This window comes from Eriocheir sinensis, chromosome 1 (genome assembly GCF_024679095.1).
Source record: "Eriocheir sinensis breed Jianghai 21 chromosome 1, ASM2467909v1, whole genome shotgun sequence".
Classification (NCBI taxonomy): Eukaryota; Metazoa; Arthropoda; class Malacostraca; order Decapoda; family Varunidae; genus Eriocheir; species Eriocheir sinensis.
In genome coordinates, this window is record NC_066509.1 from 302,441 (window position 1) to 322,941 (window position 20,501).

The 20,501-nt window shown below is 42.1% G+C and overlaps 2 protein-coding genes across 14 annotated transcripts in view; one reads left to right on the forward strand and one right to left on the reverse strand.

The window, feature by feature from the left end:
• Window positions 1–7,021, reverse strand: part of LOC127000692 (regulator of G-protein signaling 9-like) — a 142,197-nt gene extending 135,176 nt beyond the window's left edge. For 4 of the 10 annotated variants that reach the window (XM_050865144.1, XM_050865080.1, XM_050864727.1 and 1 more), the window contains exon 1: window positions 6,881–7,021. The gene's annotated coding sequence lies outside the window, so the exon portion shown is untranslated. Of the gene's footprint in view, window positions 1–210; window positions 604–6,880 lie in introns of those variants that run through there. The other 6 variants (XM_050865333.1, XM_050865269.1, XM_050865440.1 and 3 more) reach the window with 4 other exon arrangements.
• A 2,472-nt stretch (window positions 7,022–9,493) lies between these two features.
• LOC127001496 (atlastin-like) overlaps window positions 9,494–20,501 on the forward strand; it is a 46,162-nt gene continuing 35,154 nt past the window's right edge. The window contains exons 1-4 of one of the 4 annotated variants that reach the window (XM_050866114.1): window positions 9,494–9,609; window positions 14,712–14,783; window positions 17,464–17,665; window positions 19,206–19,340. In XM_050866114.1, coding sequence (XP_050722071.1) covers window positions 14,767–14,783; window positions 17,464–17,665; window positions 19,206–19,340 — 354 coding nt within the window. In that variant the 5' untranslated portion in view covers window positions 9,494–9,609; window positions 14,712–14,766. Of the gene's footprint in view, window positions 9,610–9,760; window positions 9,780–13,757; window positions 13,853–14,711; window positions 14,784–17,463; window positions 17,666–19,205; window positions 19,341–20,501 lie in introns of those variants that run through there. The other 3 variants (XM_050866298.1, XM_050866193.1, XM_050866389.1) reach the window with 3 other exon arrangements.

The window sequence follows — 20,501 nt, forward strand, 5'->3', positions numbered from 1 at the left end:
TAAATATGACCTGTGAGAAATAAATAAGAAGGAGCTGTTGGAAATAATAAATAGGAGAAATAAATAAATAGGAGCTGTTGGAAATAATAAATAGGAGCTGTGAGAGATAAATAGAAAAAATAAACCAATGCGATCAGCCTGGCGGCTCTGTTACCCCCCCTGGCCCCGAGGTATTGATGAAGCACAGGTAAACATTGCACGGGTACTCACGGCTAGGTAACCACGGAGTAATGGCAGACAGGTAAGAAGTCCAGGGGCCGGATTCATCAAGCCACTACACTACAAGACCGGTCGTTGGTATAAGTCTTTAAGTAAATCTGTCCTCTACGAATGATCCTTGTGTTTAGGCCGCTCCGATGACAGTGAATGAAGTACTGGCCTGGTCGACACTTCTTTCATTGCCACTGGAGTCGCCTTAAGATCAAGAACGTTCCTAGATGATGGAGTTACCAGAAGACTTTCCAACAACAGGTCTCTTAAGTGGTTTGATGAATCCGGCCTCGTAAGACATGCAGGTTTCAGCGGCGGGCAAAATCTACACACCGCAGCCGCGCTAAGGCCTCAAACTGACCTATGTGGGCGTCTGCGTGTACTGTTGTGGTGCAGTACTCCATAGCAACTAATGGCAAACTGTTTAACACACCCCGACGGACACAAAAATATAAACTCGTCCGCTACGCGTTTGTTTAGGTGCGAGGTGACGTCTAGATCTTGGTCTTGGTCGTCGTGGGATAGCAACCGTGCCATGTAGTTTCCAGTTTCTGACACACAACTATTGCAATAAACACCAATAATTAACCATTTCAACAATAACTATTTATGAATCTAGTTATTGGGGTTGGAGGAGACCGTTTTAGGGCATGAAACTGATAAATAAAATGTTTTAAGTACGACAATGTTTTCCTTTTTTTAACGAAGACTAAATTATTTATGAAACCGGTGTTCTAAAGTCTTCTGAAGGAAGGTTCGAACTAAATAACAAACACATTAGTCGCAATCTTTGTGACGAAGGATTTGACTGACTCAGAATTTGCGTGTAAGCTCATAAAGCTACACTTGGAAATACTAACAAATCCTCCACGAAAACCTTATCTAAATGTGCGTGTGTAGGCTAATCCCTGAAATGTTTGAAAATACGGGCTGTACATTTGTATAGCTTGGTTGTGACGCTAATACATGAACCAGAGCTAGCGAGGCCACAAAAAGTTAAAGCCATAGGCGTAGTAAATAGTTTAGTGTACACCTCCATGCTATGTTTAGGCTCACTTCCCCTTATCAACTGCGGTAAAGTGTGAAGATAGAGGGGAGGTAGGGCCATTAGCGGGGAGGCGATATCCATGACACCAGCTAATGACACGTTTTTACTCTCTCTCTCTCTCTCTCTCTCTCTCTCTCTCTCTCTCTCATTGTTCATCCCCCTATCATGTAACTAATCAATAATGTAGAATAAATGAATAAAGAAATTAAATAAATAAACAAATAAATCTTTAGTTGGTAAAGGAAAGGAAAGAACCTGATATGCACTTCAACCATGTCGCGTGATAGATGTTTTCACTACTACTACTACTACTACTACTACTACTACTACTACTACTACTACTACTGCTATTACTACTACTACTACTATTTTTTTTTACTTCTACTACATAAATGATAACTCCACCCATGTTTATTTTCTCGACACATAATCATGGAGGGCTCCATAGCTTGGAGGTCATTAGCCCCAACTCTGTTCGCTAATGACTGTGGCATCCAACCATATCACTAATACTACCTAGCACTAAATCACCTATCATCTATTCCGTCCAGATCCCCCTTTCCTTCCTTACTCAAGTCACTCTGACCCACCCTAATGTCACTCTCCACCACTGTGGCCTCATAGTCCATATTGGAGATGTAGGTGGCTTTTGGGCCAGAGTGTCTTGTGCCCCTGAGACATAGGATGGTCGACCTGAGCAGGGAGAACGAGAGGCGACACCTCATCCAGGCGATAACGTGGCTCCTTGGCTGATGCTTCTTTTCTGAGATTAGTTCCGCGAGTCGTGCGTAGACGCATCGGGCCCTGGGACCCATCCCGCCGGATGTGGTGAAGACGAGGGGGGTGAAGCTGCTCTGATCCACATGGGCCCCGGAGTGTTCGCATTGTCTATGACGGGAGCGGCAGAGTAATGTAAATGTGGCTGCCTGCGTCCGTAGAGTTTCTCGTGTCACTGCCTGAGTAACACGCTACCCGTAACACACTCCTCACTTAAACATTAGATATCTAGTAGCATTCTGGTGGAAATTTTGCTGAGAATACTTCACTTGATCTGTCTGCTGGTGCTAAACGTGGCATGAGACTTCCAGGGACTATATAGGCCCGTATTTTTAAACTATTCACCGCCTCAGTTCCTCTGTCTGAAAAGACTCTCGTAAAAGTTGCTGGACTTTTCATGGACTGGTTGAGGATGCTAGTGAGAGTTTTACATGGCTTCTGCAACTTGAACGGGAAAACCACCCATGAAAACCCGATTAATCTTCTCTGTGACCTTAGGAATTAGTCGTAATGGGAGACCAATACGTTTAGCTAATAATGTGGACCTATATCTGTTATTGAAATAAATGTACAAAGATTTTGTGTATGTCGCCGAACGAAGCAGACACGAGCAGAGTTGTCCTTTGTTATAACTCATCATCATCATCATTGATATCCACGAAAAGACACCAAAGGAAAAACATTATAACACTCCCTTCGATGAGCAGTCAAGGAAACTAAAAAAAATAAGAGACAGTGACAGCAAAAAAAAATAAAGAGACAGGGACAGTAAAATAATAAGGGACGGGGACAGTAAAAAAAGATAGGGACAATAAAAAATAAGAGACGGGGACAGTAAGAAAATAAGAGACAGGGACAGTTAAAAAGCAGAGACAGGTACAGTAAAAACAAATAAAGAGACGGGGACAGTAAAAAAATAAGAGACAGACAGTAAAAAAGCAGAGACGGGGACAGTAAAAAAAAATAAGAGACGGGGACAGTAAAAAAAAATAAGAGACGGGGACAGTAAAAAAAAATAAGAGACGGGGACAGTAAAAAAAAATAAGAGACGGGGACAATAAAAAGGCAGAGACAGGTACAGTAAAAAAAATAGAGACAGGGACAGTAAAAAAAGTAAAAAACGGGGACAGTAAAAATAAAAGTGACAGTAAAAAAAAAAAAAAAGACGGTGACAGTAAATGAAGGAGAACAAAAAAACAAATGGGGAGCAAAAAACAATAATTATTCCCTAGGGTTTCCAGGATGCGCTCTATAATTCAACAAACCCAGCGGCCGGCCTCCAGCGATGGGCAGCGTCACACAGTAGATCGACGCAGCCTATGACGGTAAGTGGGTCAAGTGGAGCAGCGGGGAGAGAGAGAGAGCAGCGACGCGCGGGGCAAGCAAGCACAGGCGTCACAGAGCACTATTCACTGAGCCAAGTCACTCAGGTTTGCCACGCAGATTATTATTGTAGTACCAACTTTATCTGTACCTTTACCAGAACGAACCAGAAAGCGTACGATAACAAAAGGTATAGTGAATAAGTTTCGTGTTTAGTGTATTGAGATACTTGAGATAATAAGCTTCATGAGTTAGAAGTCGGTATTCACAGACGCTTTCGCCTCTCACATTAACTATTAATCGTGCTGTAATGAGTTTTTTTTTTCACTTTCACGGTACAGAAGACGACTCAGACTACCACCATGGCCACAAAACTATCCATGGAAATATCTACAACTCCTACGACTGCCTTGTTAAATGTGTGTAGCTTACTTGGGAGCCGAAATGTTAAGAAGCGTGAGCCCGTGTCTGGCCTCTGGCCTGGCACCATCGTGAGCCTAGAGAAAACTGCTGCTGCTCTAAGGGATTACACGCAAAAATTAATCAATAAATATGTAAAACAATTATTATGAATGAATGGATTAGATAACGCCCAGCGGGCCATCCCAACACAGCCATCACCCTACCAGCACGCGCCAGACTCTAACAGGCGGGTGGCCAGGCCTGTCGCAGCCGTGTTAATGACATTAGCCCCCGTGAGAGCAGCTGGCGTGGCGGATGATTACCACCAGCCCTGCTCCAGCTGTCCCTGACCACCAGCGGCGGGGAGGGCACGAGCCAACTGTTGCTGATCAGGATGTCACACACGAAGGTTATGTTGAGAGAGAGAGAGAGAGAGAGAGAGAGAGAGAGAGAGAGAGAGAGCATGTGTGTGTATTTACCTATTTGTATTTACCTGTTCGTAGTCTACCGGGCCCGAGCTAAGCTCTATAATAGTCCCGTCTCTATATCTACATTTGTCCAGCCTTTCCTTCATTTGTTGGACACTGTTCGCCTCCACCACCTCTTCCTGCAAGCTGTTCCATGTGCTAACACTTCTATGTGGAAAACTATATATTTTTTAAGTCACTCAAACAGGTTCCTTTATTAAGTGTCTTCCTATGTCCTCTCAGCCCCTGCGTTCTCGCAGTTAAGAAGAGATTATCCCTATCCATCTCATCAGATTTATTTACCAACTTATACAGCGTGATCAGATCTCCTCGTTCCCTTCTTTGTTCCAGTGTCGTCAAGTCCATCTCCTTCAATTTGTCTTCACACGTCATATTCGAGAGTTCTGGGACCATTTTAGTTGCAATTCTTTGTATCCTTTCCAGTGTGTGTGTGTGTGTGTGTGTGTGCGCTCGCGCGTCCCGCTTGCATGCCCGCTAACGTGGCTGGTCGTTTGTTTATAAATTAGATCATAAAGTTTCCGAGCGCCGAGTGAGTGATTTAGACGGTAACTTAGGACGAGATTGCTCAAAGGAGGACGATGACGGAAAGACGGCAATGATAGGGGGAGAAGGAGAAGGGGGGGAAAAGAGAAGGAGGAGAAAGAGAAGGAGGAGGAAAATAAAGGAGAAAGAGGAGAACGAGAAGGTGAAGGATGGGAATGAGTAGAGGGAGAAGGAGGAGAAGGAAAAAAATGAAAACAGAGGTGAGAAAAGAGAGAAAAAGATGGACGAAAAAGGGAGGAGGAGGAGGAATACATAGAATACATAGGAAGAACAGACACCAGAAGACCTATCGGTCTATGGCGAGGGTGTCTGTTTAGTACCGCTACTACTAGTAATCTACGTGTGGTAGAACAGGACAGAATAGATGAAGGCTCCTTCCCACCCACCTCTCCCTCCAGGAGGAGGAGAAAGATGAGGAGGAGAATGAAGGAGAAGAGGAGGAAGGAAAATAGGACGAAAGAAGGAGAAGGAGGAGGAGGAGGAGAAAGAGGAGGGGTAGGACAAAGAAAGTCGAGAAGTCAGAAGAAGAGGGAGGAGGAGGAGGAGGAGGAGGAGGAGGAAGGAAGGAAGAAAGAGGACGAGGAAGAGGCTGCATCGCCCTGGAGAGTAGCGCCCTTACAGATGACGTTGAGAGCTGACGAAGGCAATAATAGCCCGTCCACTTGATGCCACACTGTTAATGGCGCCTCTGTCTTGCTATGTACCCTTCATGTGGTGGTGGTGGGGGAAAAGGGGAAGGAGTAGGCATGCAGGGCGAGAGAGTCAGGAGGGAAGGGAGAGAGAAAAGTTTGTTGTTGTTTTATATTTACCAGTTCGTTGACTGGATGGGCTGTGTGTAGAGCCCTGCAGAGATTGCGATGTCGCTGCGTTAATCGTGTGGGTCGTCGAGCTGTGCTCACCGTCCTGGGCCATGGGGGGTCAACATGTCCGCTTTGTGCGAAGTGTTGAATGCACCCCACCCCACAGCCGGTATTTATAAGCGTCTCGGCACCTCATTTTGCCTGTTTGAAAAGACTCTCGTAGAAGTTGATGGGGATTTCATGTACTGTTTTGTGATCCTAATGACAGTTTTACCCGACTTCTTCACCTTGAGCTGGAAATCTAACCATGAAAACCCGGTAAATCATTTCAGTGGCCTTGGGAAATAGTCATAATGGGAGCCCGGTCGTTTCAAAATATGGACCCTGCAGGTGAAGGTGTGCCCGAAGCCAGAGTTATGCCATCAGACACATCGAAGATATCAAGGAACTATCTATAATGTAAGTCTACGCTTTAGCTTCGCGTGTCTTCAGAGCTCATCTCCAAGTTTATTATTTTTGCTTGTGAAAAAAAGTCATTTATCCATTTGAGTGCCATGTCGTCGAAGCGCGGTGATTATGTAACACAGGACGCTGCTCATACTGACTTAATAACCGACCTGAGTATCCTCCGAGGCCCAACCCTAAAGTAATCTGACGTGCTTGATCATAAGTGAATGGCAGTAATCTTTTAATAGACTACCAAAGACTACAAGGATATATTGCATAATAGTCGTGAAGCGTATTATCTTCTGGCAGCATAGAGGAAAGTTATTTAGTCTGTGCTTCTTTGTGGCGTAGCAGCAGAACAGGGGAGTTGTTTGACTAACCAAGCCACTGAGCTGGACCCATATACTTAAATGTATCGGCGACTCTGTTCGCCTGTTTGAAAAGCTCCTCGTAGAAGTTGTTAGGATTTCTACGGACTGTTTTGTGATTGTAGTGATAGTTTTACACGATTTCTGCATCTTGAACGGGAAAAACATCCATAAAAGCCAGGTTCATCTTCTCTGTGTCTTTGAAAATAGTCGCTATGAAAACCAGCAACGTTTAAGAAGGAAAATGGCCCCTGGACTGAAGACCTGGCCCAGCGGGAGGACGGCCGTTCGTCATGTCGTTGGCGGCGCTCACGCACGGTTGCGCGGCGGAGGCGGTGGACATTCAGACACACTGTGGCTCGTGTATTGATCCAGCCCACCGCGACGACCCACTCGGCGGCCTGCCGCCCTGGCAAGACCCACCGCCGCGGCCTGGCCTCCCCACGTAAGACACGGCACACACCGGGTTCTTACCTTAACAGTGTGGGGGTTTGAGGACTCTCATCGCGGGCTCGTCAGAGTGGATCACACCCCGAACACAGCGGTAAGCACACTGGCGGGTCACCTGGCCCGCCACCCTACCTGCACGGTTGTCATGGCGACGCCTACCGCGCGCGCACCTCTCCTCTCCTCTCCTCTGCTGCCTCCGCCAAGGAAGACAGAGGAGAGGTGACGGGTTTTGCTGTCATATAAAAAATCATAACTTGGAAATACTCCAAAAATGCTTAATAAAAAAGCTCATTAGATATCTTTCACTACAGCGCCCTATGGAAGTGCCGATGCCTCACCTCCCCTCCTTGACCTACGCCGCCCGAGCATCAGCCTCGCCGCCACCGCCAGCCAGCAGCCTCCAGCAGGGCTCCCACGACCACCAGGAAGGATTGCCACAGATCACGATGGTTTTAGCCTCAGATTTCGTCAAACTACCTCAGAACTGTTGTAAGACTGTCATAAATATTACCGTATTTTCCGATTAAAAATTTACTTATAATGATGACATAGTTACTCTCTCTCTCTCTCTCTCTCTCTCTCTCTCTCTCTCTCTCTCTCTCTCTCTCTCTCTCTCTCTCTCTCTCTCTCTCTCTCTCTCTCTCTCTCTCTCTCTCTCTCTCTCTCTCTCTCTCTCGGTCTGGAGGATGTAACAGGAGGAAGAGAGAGAGAGAGAGAGAGAGAGATATGAGTAGGTAGACAAACAGACAGATAGATAAATAGATATATAGATATATAGATAGGTAGATAGATAGATAGACAGATATAGATAGATAGATAAAGATACAGATATTGATATATGTATGTATTTATGTATGTATGTATGTATACATTGATAAATAGATAGATAGACAGATAGATAGATAGATAGATAGATAGATAGATAAATAAATAGATAGATAGAATGAATAGTAGCAAATATATATATATATATATATATATATATATATATATATATATATATATATATGTATAGATAGATAGATAGATAGATAGATAGATAGATAGATAGATAGATGGATATAGATAGATAAATGTATAGATATATAGATAGACAGGTAGATAGGTAAACAGATAAACAGACAGATTAAAATATATATATATATATATATATATATATATATATATATATATATATATATATATATATATATATATATATATATATATATATATATATATATATATATATATATATATATATATATATATATATATATATTTCAATACAGATACGCGTGTGTTATATGTCAGGGCCTCTCAAGGAGGTTCGCCCAGGTTTCGCCAAGTCACACAGGCTGTGCAAGGGCGGTGGTTCGTGAGAAACTCTGAGTGCTAGGCGAAAGATTGTGAAACATTAAAGCGGAGATTTGTGGAGGCGGCACGTCCCACCGTTGGGGGAGCAGTGAACAGCGACACTTCTCGCCTCCCATCCTTGGCCTGGGCGAGGCCTGCAGTGCCAATAAGCTTGCAGTCGTTAATAAGTCAGGTTGTATTCGTTTCCCATGTTGTCCGGTGGCTCCTAAACCTAAAACCAAAACTCAACCCAAATTCAACCCAAACTTAACCGAAACTCCCTGGCCTGACCAAAAAATTTAATGTCAAGCAGCTCATTTTTTTTATCCACAATATTCAAGTCAGATCCAATACTTTGAAAAAATCTTCACCACTGCATGGTCATCACAAGGCTTACAGGGCAAGGATGGAGTGAATGCAAGAGTTGTGTATTCGAATACGAAAGCGAATACTTCATACTCTAAACGAATACGAATACGAATTTGAATACACTGAAATGGATTTGGTTTTAATACAAATACGAACATTTCTTGAAAGTATTCATGAGTACATTGATGAATACTTATCACTGAGAAGTATCTTCTTGACGTAACTTGACGTAACTCTTATGTTATGCAATATTTAAATGGGCTCATGAGCAATGACTTCAGGCTGGTGCCCGTGTTCAATACAGGGATATATTATACCTTACACTTTATAAGGAACAATGGTTGTTATTTCTGATAATAAATTTTGAAGTATTCGTCAGATTATTCGCAGAATGCAAATACTTTTCCCTTGTATTCCAATACGAATGAGAATACTTTGATTTCTGTCAATAATTATTTGTAATGCGAACACTCTGCCCCTGCCGCATGGCCTCGGGGAATAATGCGAACCCTCCCTCCCTGCCGCAGGGCCTCGGGGAGTAATGCGAACACTTCCTCCCTGCCGCAGGGCCTCTGGGAGTAATGCGAACACTCCCTCCCTGCCGTAGGGCCTCGGGGAGTAATGCGAACACTCCCTCCCTGCCGTAGGGCCTCGGGGAGTAATGCGAACACTCCCTCCCTGCCGTAGGGCCTCGGGGAGTAATGCGAACACTCCCTCCCTGCCTTGGGGAGGGATGCAGCGGGCCGGAATTTTGAACCTGGCGCGCTAACCTACATTTCTCATGGTTATTTCCATTTTAATACGTTCTTGAAGACTTTCATTCACAAAATATTTAAAACAATGCTAAGATAAATCATTTATACCACACAGTTACAAAATTACCACACTAAAAATGAAGTAGTTATCAATTTACCCGTTAAGAAATACACACAATTTCAGCTGGCAAAACAAGACCTGCTCAGCGCTGCCCCACATCCCTGATCTCCACCCTGACGAGAGGCCGTCACTGCTGCTCGGCCCCGGGAACACCTCAGCACCACCACAGCAAGGTAAAGCAGCTCGGCAACCTCAGGGAACACGGGGGGCAGGAACACTGGGCGCGGGAGACTAAGACGTCATTGCTCTCGTTTAGGAAAGTGACCCTCAGCAGGTGTGTGGGTAGGTAAGGGTGCTGGTTTGTGGGCAGGTGTGGAGGCTGCGTGTCGTGGAGATGAAACAGGTGTGTCCTATGGGATGGTGGGTTATCTCGCGTGTTCCTGGCCATCACAAATGTGCCGTGTGTTACTGGCCATCACAAAGGTACCGTGTGTTCCTGGCCATCACAAAGGTGGGCCATCACAAAGGTGCCGTGTGTTCCTGGCCATCACAAAGGTGCCGTGTGTTCCTGGCCATCACAAAGGTGCTGTGTGTTCCTGGCCATTATCCATTAGTGAATCTTGAATCAGTAATCTGAATGCCTTGTAATGCCTGGGAAACTTTACTTTTTAACTCAGTTACCCTTTTATCTTGTTCAGAGGCCCTAACAACAAGTAGGTTTTTCTTAACTTTCATCCTGAGTAAACCAGGTGAGCCGTTGATGAGGTTTCAGGCCTTGCTCCACCGCTGGTGCAGTGCTTTACGAGGGCCGTTAACAATTACAGTGTTACCCTCGATAATAATTTTCGATGCACTTTTTCTCAAACATCATAGTGAGTGAGTGAGTGTTTTAATTGGTTTCACGAATAATATCACATATCCATTGGTTCAGTTTTCATGTGTGATATTTCCGTTATAGTATCACAATTAAATACGTACCGTATCCACCGATTATCTCTAACACACTGAACATTTATCGCACACAATTTATCTCTGAGTACAAACACTAATTAATAGCCATGATTGGTTATGTTACGAATTCTCTCAATTTCAGTCCGGAAAACTACACAACACTGGTCATTTACTGAGTGGTTGATTTCAGGCTTTTATACCTCACACAATTTATGCATTTTTTCTCAGCCATGGAGCAATCCTTCGATTTATGATTGCCAGAGCATTTGAAACACTTAGTGGCTTCTCCATTGCTTTTAACAGTACAGTTGGCCTCAAGATGGCCATATCTCTGACAAGGATAATATATAATTGCATGGTATCTGTCTCTCACCATGTATATTCCCTATTCTAATTTTAACTTGTCGCGGTTCTTGTGAATCAGTTCTCTCACAGTTGGGTCACACCTCAAAATGTAGTGCATTGTACTGCCAGTGCAGGCTTACTAAAAATCAGCTTAATCTTATTCTCAACACCCTCAAATGTGTGTAAGAACTCATTGCGGTCTAAGATGATCTCCTTTATTTTTCCATGGTCTCCTCTTTATACACATTGCATATCATGATCTTTGGTTTCTTCTTTCCAACACTCTTGCTACTAATTTGCTCAACAGATTCCAATTTTTGGGCTGCTTCATTCCTCATGTTCACCACGAATCCCGCACGGAGCCCCGCATGCCACACGTTCTGTCACTCTCACGGCTCACTACTCACTCCCGTGTGTTCCTGGCCATCACAAAGGTGCTGTGTGTTCCTGGCCATCTCAAAAGGTGCTGTGTGTTTCTGGCCATCTCAAGGTGCCGTGTGTTCCTGGCCATTATCCCGTGTGGTCCTGGCCATCCTAAAGGTGCCGTTTGTTCCTGGCCATTTTAAAGGTGGTTTGTGTTCCTGGCCATTATCCTGTGTGTTCCTGGCCATCTCAAAAGGTGGTGTGTGTTCCTGGCCATCTCAAAAGGTGCTGTGTTCCTGGCCATTATCCCATGTGGTCCTGGCCATCACATAGGTGCCACACTCACACAGCCTATAGCTAGAGTTCTGGGTGCCATTAGCTGGTGGTGTGTTTGCTAATATGGCTTTATTATTGAGTTTTTGCTCCTGGTGGTTCAGTGATCATCAACTTGTTTTCTAATACTTGCACTGCTTTGATTGTTTACCTTAATGATATAGTAAAGAGGCAGGGAGCTAACCACTCCTAAGGGCTGCAGACGACACTTTCGGGTAGTTTATTCCACTTGTTTATTACCTTTGCAACTTTTCTTGTAGAGCGTTCCTTGTATTTACAAAGAAGGGCATCATACCGATCAATAAATTGTTTTTACACTGAAATCATTAGGCATTGTTTCGGAGTTAAACCATCCAGACCAGTTGTATGTTTATTTCATTAGAGGTCACAAAAAATTAGAATGATCTGAACTTTACTATTTTTTACCACTGCCCTGTGACGTCTGGTGAGTATAATACTCATCGTAAATCGAAAGTAATGAAATAATTATAACTTAGTGCTGATGCGTTATGCGAGGCAGACTGAGTGTCCTGATATAAGCTTAGTTTGTGAACGCCAGCTCTGGCTGTATGGGCACGTGGCACGCTTCCTGGACATTGATCCTCCTTATAGGGTTGATTTTGTAGAGGACAACTGTGAGTGGAGGAGACCGAGGGGACGTCTACGTATCTTATGACTTTGGCAAGTTGACCAGTCCTTGTAGGGGCTTGAGATGGGAAGGGAGGATGCATGGAGGCTTGCTCGAGGGGATGGTTGGGAAGTGGGGTTGAGTGAAGTGACCTGCCTGCTGGTGTATGCTCCCCATTAGTAAGTCAGTTAGTAGGTCATGTTAGGTTAGGTTAGTTTATATATAGTTCTTCATGAATTTAGCAGTGATAGGCTACTGTTTCAAGCAGGGCACCGTGATGTAGTCAGTGCTGAGGCCAACGTGGGTGGCAGCTGTTCCCACCGCCCTCCAGTTCTTGTGTCCTCCCTCTCATTCTCACATTCCTCATCCTGTGATTCATATACATGCCAAATTAGTATAACCTTATTTTAATTTTCATGAACTATATATAAACTAATCTAACCTAACATAACCTACTAACTGACTTATTCCATCTCCAGGAACAAAATTTTTATACATGATAGGTTTTAGTGTGTTATGTGCTCTGTTTACCAGGAGGCAGATAAGAAAATTGTGATTTGCAAGAGCAATTATTATGATATTTTTAGACACGTCAAAATGTCTAATCAATGAGTGTCCTTCTGTGAGCATTTTACCGAACTTCTGCTTCTGTTTGGCCCAGTGATCATCATTTTGTTTATCAAATTCTTGCACCGGTTTGTGTTACTACTTTTCAGGTAGTGTCCCTGGTAGTTATGGAAAGATGCAAAACAATATTGGTTTTATCTGTAGAAACTCCTGTTACACTCCAGTGTTTGACATTATTTTCTGCTGTATCTTAGCATGTCACCTATTTCTATTTTTTAGAACTATTTCAGCTGGAAATGGCTCATTTTTGCTTAAACTCCCCATGGCTGGGTGATGTCAGATTTGGTTTGGGCAGAGATCTCCCTGAAGTTCACTTAGCTTTGTTAGATTTTAAAATTTTTATAAATACTTGTGATATGCTCTGTTTTATGCTATTTTCATTCTCTCACTACCTCATATATATATATATATATATATATATATATATATATATATATATATATATCTATATATATATATATATATATATATATATATATATATATATATATATATATATATATATATATATATATATATACTGGTATATAAACTAAATTTCAGCGTCTTATTTTTATTATTTTTTTTCAATGTATGCAGTGATGATAAATCAGAGCCAGGCCTCCCAGGTGGATCCACACCACCTAAAAATAGCCTCAAGAGAGAGTGTGGCTTGGCATGTTGTTCTTTGATGTTTTCAGCCACTAGCACTGAGTGTGTGTGTGTGTGTTTGTAAGAGTGTGGGTGTGTTAGTGTGTGTGTGTGTGTGTGTTTGTAAGAGTGTGGGTGTGTTAGTGTGTGTGTGTGTGTGTGTGTGTGTGTGTGTGTTGCCAGGAGCCTTGCATAATAATTCAATGATGACTTAGGCAAAGCATGGCTCAGGGAAAGTCTAACACTTGTGATCTATCTCTGGTGGAGGGTGCCAAGCTTAGTTGCTGATCAGTAATTTTTTGAATGCCATAAACTTTCCAGCATGAATCATTTACTCAGTGTATTGCTCCCTTATCATGAGTTGTTACTGCCATGATGGTGTTGTGAATGTATAGTGTAGAGCTGCTGCAGGGACAACATATGACTCCTTGCTGCTTGGCACCTGAGGCACAGGTGTAGGCAAGGCTGTGGTGGTGGTGGCATGTGAGACTGCTGCTCACCCGGCAGTGCCATTTGTGGCTCTACAGGAGGAGCATCTCAGCTGGGCTCTTGGTGCACTGCCAGAGGGCTGGGCAGTGTACACGTGCATCAGCAACAAGGTTTTAATGCTGCATGGGGGAAAAAAAGTGCTGGAAAAGGCCAAGTGTTGGGGGACATTCAAGTATTGTATCTACATTATGTTTGGTAGAATGAAAGCTTTAGGTGGACTGATATTAATAACATGAGCTCCACAGTCATGAAAAAATTGTTTGTTTTATCACAGAAAAAGAAAAAAAATGTTGGAGGACATGAAAGTATTGAAAACAAGATAATTGTGAATGTGTGAGGTGAGGGCAGCTTCAGATTCACTGTTAGTTGTGAGGAGCACCTGGCCAAGGGTTACACCTGGTTATGATGAGTGTGTGCAAGTGTTGTGGAGAATCAGTTCAGGGTTTTCTACCCTTGCTTCACATTATGGGTGAGGAACAGATGATGGATGCCCTGTGCTGTTAATTTTGGATGTCGAGCAAGATAACAGATAGATAAGGAGCTTAGTTTTTTACCCCTGAAGAGTGTTAATGACTTATTGAGTTCATTAACCTTAATTGACAAATAATGAGGCAGATCATGACTCATTTCTCATTTGCCTACTTTTCCTATTCATAATATCATGGTCTAGTTATTACATTCATTTAATATGATAATCATTAGCATTATTTCTCTCATCAGCACATGTGTGCATGGAGACCTCCGTACATGTTTGTTTTACAGCATATATATAACACGAGCATGGGGTATATATAGAGAAGCTGTGGGTGTATGTCTGTGTGTATAAACAGACCCACAGAGTAAAGGAAAACTGTGGGTATATATTTATGTGCTTATGATTTAACTTTATTTTGATTCTTATGCATTCTGAGAGCAACACTCGAAGCTGTATAGAGACACTTATTTCCTCTGCTATTTTTGCCCACACAGTAACTATCAAAGGTGTAGCCTAGTGGAGTAGAGGCCCAGCCAGTCAGTCGCCAGGATGCAGGTTGAGGACATGTGAGTTGTCTGCCTCCCCAAGTGTGTGGCGCTGCGCTTTGCAAGTAACAAAATCAGATAAAATTTGCTCTACTAATTCTTTGCCATATTGTGTGTCCAGTATTTTTTATTTGTGACCTCTATTGCTACACTAATTCTCTGAAGCTAGTACTTTCTCGTTTGTGACATGTATTAAGTCCTGTTCTCACTAACTTACTAATATGGTGTAGCTGGGGGATTTATCTTTCAACACTGGCTATTCCTATGTATTTTAGTATGAGTTTTTAGTGTTGCTTATTGCTCTGAGGGAAACAGCTTGGAAGGGGAGCTATTGTGGTTCCATATTATTGCTGTGGTAGAGAAAGAAATAAGTTATTTAAAAGGTTTCTGAGTTGCTCATTTTTAGGATTTACTAAGGAATGAAAATGTACAATTTGGCAACTGTAACATACTAGTTGGTAATTTCCTCGTCAATCTGATACTCTTCCAAGTTTTTATTGATAATCTCACGGGACATCTCAGATAGTGACAGGTTCTTGTATCTGATAGCCTGCTATTGGCTGGCTCCAATATCACAGTGTTTGGGGCCAAGAAACACCAGACGTATTTGATAACCAACAGTGTGTCATAATATCATAGCCATGTAACAAGGCCACGATCATCCTTGGCAACCGTCCTTGTAGCCAGGTAACAGTTATGAACAAGAAAGTGTTAATTGTTCAAGAGTTTGTATGTCAAGGGATAAAGATAAATGTTTGATTGTCATATGTGGGGTGATAAAAAGTACACATTCTGAAAAACAAAGTGTTATGTTGGGCCAATGGTTCAAGAGATTTGTTATAGATAAAAAAATGTAACACAAGTCTTTGACGGTAACGAGTGTGGTGGTACAGCTCTCACACAGTTCTTGTAGCTAAGCAGCAGCTCTTGAAAGGAAGTGTATGTGGCAAGAGCCCAAGTTAAGGAAGTTGTTACAGATAAAGAGACTGTTGTTCCTGATAAGTCTTTGAGAGTGATGCATGTGGTGAACAGACACAGATAATAAAGCTTGCAATTCATGTTTCCAAGCTGCAGTTCTTAAGAGGAAGTGTATGTGGCAAGAGTCTAATTTAAGGGAGTTGTTATAGATAAAAAAGACTGCTGTTCTTGATAAGTGACTTTTGTGGTGAATAGACATGGAGGATAAAGCTTTCAGTTCATGTTTCCAAGCTGCAGTTCTTAAGAGGAATACATATAGAGAGACTGTTGTTCTTGATAAGTCTTAAGAATGACTTGAGGTGAATGGACATGGAGGATAAAGCTTTCAGTTCATGTTTCCAAGCTGCAGTTCTTAAGAGGAATACATATAAAGAGACTGTTGTTCTTGTTAAGTCTTATGAATGACATGTGTGGTAAAGTTTATGGACATGTAGGATAAAGCTTGCAATTCATGTTTCAAGGCAGCAGTTTAAGAAGGAAGTGTTGTATGGGGCAATATTTTAATTTAAGGGAGTTGTTACAAATAGAGACTGTCACTATGGTAAGAGTGATGAGTGTGGTGAACAGACACAGATGATAAAGTTTACAGTTGATGTTTCTAAGCAGCCATTCTTAACCTGGTAGCAGCGGGGATCATGTTTCTTAATGGTCCCTCTAAGCGAGAAAAATGAGAAAAAATCATCACTAACACAAACCATTTCAAAATATATATCAAAGAATTTGTGATCAGTTTATGCATCATCTATTTTTTGGGTTTATATCATGGCACAAATTTGGCCCGTCGCTGCTACACGGTAAAGTCACAAATTTGGCTCCTCACTGCTACCGGGTTAAAAGGTGTTGTATGGGGCAAGAGTTCAAGTTCAGAAATTTAACTTAGATAAGGAGATTGTTGATAAGAGGTTGATGGTGACGTGTGTTTGTGTGTGTGTGTGTGTGTGTGTTTAGTTACCTAGTTGTAGTTTTACAGGGCCTGGGCTTACGCTCATGTGGTCTCTTCTCCGTATCTGTATTTTTCCAACTTTACCTTAAAACTTTGCACACTCTTCGCCGATACTACATCCTCACTTAGTCTGTTCCAAACCTCTATATTTCTTTGCGGGAAGCTATGTGTGTGTGTGTGTGTGTGTGTGTGTGTAGGTGGGGTGATAATGGTCCTCCACCGATCAATGTTTGTATACGTCATTATCAGCTGGTTTAGACTTACGGTTCCTTGGGTTTATTGGTGTGTCCCATGGTAGTGGTGGTGTAGACATCAAGTTAATTCTGTGAGGCATATTTCATCACCTTGTATTTTACTAACTTCATTTTTATGCATCTTCATTTACATATTAAGTCTGAGTGAACATTTTTTTCTTTTTTCTTTGAGGCAAGTTTCATCACCTGGTATTTTTGTTACTGACATAATTAATTTCTGCATCTTCATTTATATATATCAAGAGTCTTAGTGAACCTTTTCTTAATCATCGCTATATGCTGCTTAACCATTCATGTGTATCAGGTCTGGGTCAACTTTTTAATTAGCTTTATAAATCTGCTACATCATTTACAATCTGCAATCTTTTAATCAACTTTTGCATCATCATTCATAAAGAGACACATAATTGCCTTATAACACCCCTTTCATTCTACATATACCTAGATAGATAGATATTTTCTTGTCCTCAAAATATGCATCAATACCCACAGTTTTGCCTAATAGCGCCCCTTTCCCTTCCCTCAGAGCCATGGACGGCTATCCAGTGCCTGTCCTCGTCCAGTCGGAGGAGACGGGGAACTTTGAGCTTGACGAGGAGGCCCTGGAGGAGGTGCTTCTCAACCCCAGGATTGCCGACAAGTATGTGTGTGTCCTGGCGGTGGCCGGGGCGTTCCGCAAGGGCAAGTCCTTCCTCCTCGACTTCCTCCTCAGATACATGAGTTCACAGGTGAGGGGCGGTGTGTGTTTCTGGCCTCAGTTACTACTACTACTACTACTACCATTACCACTACTATTGCTAATGCTACTAATACTGATACTGTACTGCTACTACTACTACTACTGCCACTTTTCTTATTCAGTTTCTTACCGTGACCCTTTGTATTTCTATTGTCCCATATACATAGGTTATTCCTGGTGATGGTTTCCCTTCCCTCCATCTCCCTGCACATTGCAATCACATCTCCTTTTTATCTTATCTTCTCCAAGGCCGGCAAACCCAATATTTTCAATGTGTGTGTGTCTCTGTATGTGCTTGGGTACATTCTCGACACACACAATGACTGTTTAGGACTTTTCACTTGTCATTTTAAATATTGTTTTGTCTTTTTGCATGAGGTCAAGTTTCATATGAAGTATAGAGTGTATGTGTGTCGGGCTGACCTATAATCCCTCTGTATTCCTATGTGCATAATTAAACCTCATATCCTGCTCTTAATTCCTACTAAATTTTAACCTTTTTCCCTTTCATGCTCTTCAATTTTGAAAGGTGTTAATGGTAAGCGATAATGGACTCTTCTTTTTGGTCTGTTCCAGGGCTTGCATGTTTTGTATAGATAGATTATGGGGTTTATTAATTTCATATATTTATTAACTGTTTCACATACTTTTAAATAAGTCTTAAACTGCAAACCTCTATGAACTATTTGCCTATTGCATGACTCCTGGGAACTGGAATACACGTTACCATACAGACTCTTGTAAAAATTGATCTTGTGTATGCATGTGGCCATATTATTAAACATTATTCAACATTTCATCACCCAAGCACACCACACATTTGACATAGCTTTTGTAGGAGTTGTGGGCCTTTCCATGGGTATTTTTTTTTACCGTGGTGGTAGTTTGACAAGGCTTCTGTACCATGAACTCTAAAAAGCACTCTTGAGAATTCATTTTACATCGTTTTTGGCCTTTAAACATAATTGATGTGAGAGTCTGTAGTGTCTAAGAATACCAGCCACGCCCCCTCCCCCTAAGGCCATGAAATATTTTGTGGAGGAATAAAAAATAAATGATAGAAATGTAAGAGTTGAAAAATAGATCCCACAGAAAAATTGGACCCATGTAAGAGTCAATTCCCTGAGCCTTACAATTTCTCTTAATTTGACTTGCATGAGTATAGACGGTATTCTCAAGTTATGTATATATCATGGTTATAAATGATGTAAATTCAGCTCTGGATTTTTTGTACCTTTTTATCCCTGAAGTATTTTTTGCAGTTATTAGTGGGCATCTTTTTCTCATTTATTTTTGCCCTTGAGCTGCTTCCTCCACTGTAAAAATCAATAAAATGTATAATATGGTTTGAGATTACATAAATTCAGCTATGTGGATTTTTTGTACCTTTTTATGTGAAGTAATTTTTGCTGTGTGATTAGTAGGCTTTTTTTCCCATTTATTTTTACCCTAGAGCTGCTTCCTTCACTGTAAAAAAAAAAAAAAATGATAAAGAAAAAATATATATATAATGTTTTGTGATATTCCAGCAATCTCAGGACTGGTTAGGAGATGTCCACCAGCCTCTGAAGGGCTTCAAGTGGCGGCAGGGATCACGGCGGGAGACGACCGGAGTCTTGTTATGGAGCGAACCTTTCCTCATCAAGAGAAGATCAGGTGAAGAGGTGAGTTGGTCCACAAAGGCTGTGTTTCATTCATGTTATTAGTTTGTATTTTTTAAACATATCAGTGCCTCAGTTCCCCTGTTTGACAAGCCTCTCGTAGAAGTTGCTGGGATTTTCTTGGACCGTTTTGTGATGCTGTGATAGTTTTACACGGCTTCTGCATTATGAATGGGAAAAACACACATGAATACCAGGTTAGTCTTCTCTGTGGCTTTGGGAAATGGTCATAGTGGGAGAGGGTCTGTTTGAAAAGCCTCTCGTAGAAGTTGCTGGGATTTTCATAGATCGTTTTGTGATGCTGGTGATAGTTTTACACGGCTTCTGCATTATGAACAGGAAAAACACCCATGAATACCAGGTTAGTCTTCTCTGTGGCTTTGGGAAATGGTCATAGTGGGAAAGGGTCTGTTTGAAAAGCCTCTTGTAGAAGTTCCTGGGATTTTCATAGACCGTTTTGTGATGCTGGTGATAGTTTTACATGGCTTCTGCATTATGAACAGGAAAAACACCCATGAATACCAGGTTACTCTTCTCTGTGGCTTTGGGAAATGGTCATAATGGGAGAGGGACTGTTTGAAAAGCCTCTTGTAGAAGTTGCTGGGATTTTCATAGATCGTTTTGTGATGCTGGTGATAGTTTTACATGGCTTCTGCATTATGAACGGGAAAAACACCCATGAATACCAGGTTACTCTTCTCTGTGGCTTTGGGAAATGGTCATAGTGGGAGAGGGTCTGTTTGAAAAGCCTCTCGTAGAAGTTGCTGGTATTTTCGTGGACAGCTTCTGCATTATGAACAGGAAAATCGCCCATGAAAACCCGGTTAGTCTTCCCTGTGGCCTTTTGAAATAGTCGTAATGGGAGCCCGATACATCTAAGAATATGGATCAGAGTCAGAAACGGTTACACTCGTCTTCGAACACATTGGCAGCAACATTGAATTATACTTTATTTTTTACTTCATTTGTTTATCTTTGCTTGTGTATTTTGGGATATTTGTTCCCCTGCCTCTCTGTCCTTCCCCTTCTATAATATAATCTTCTATATTATCTGGTCCTCCTCCTCCTCGTCTCACTGCATTTCCTCCCATTCTCCCTTTCTCAGCATCTCAGGTGTTTGAGGGATGCTGAATGGGGTGCTTATAGTGTCTGCACTCCTGCGTC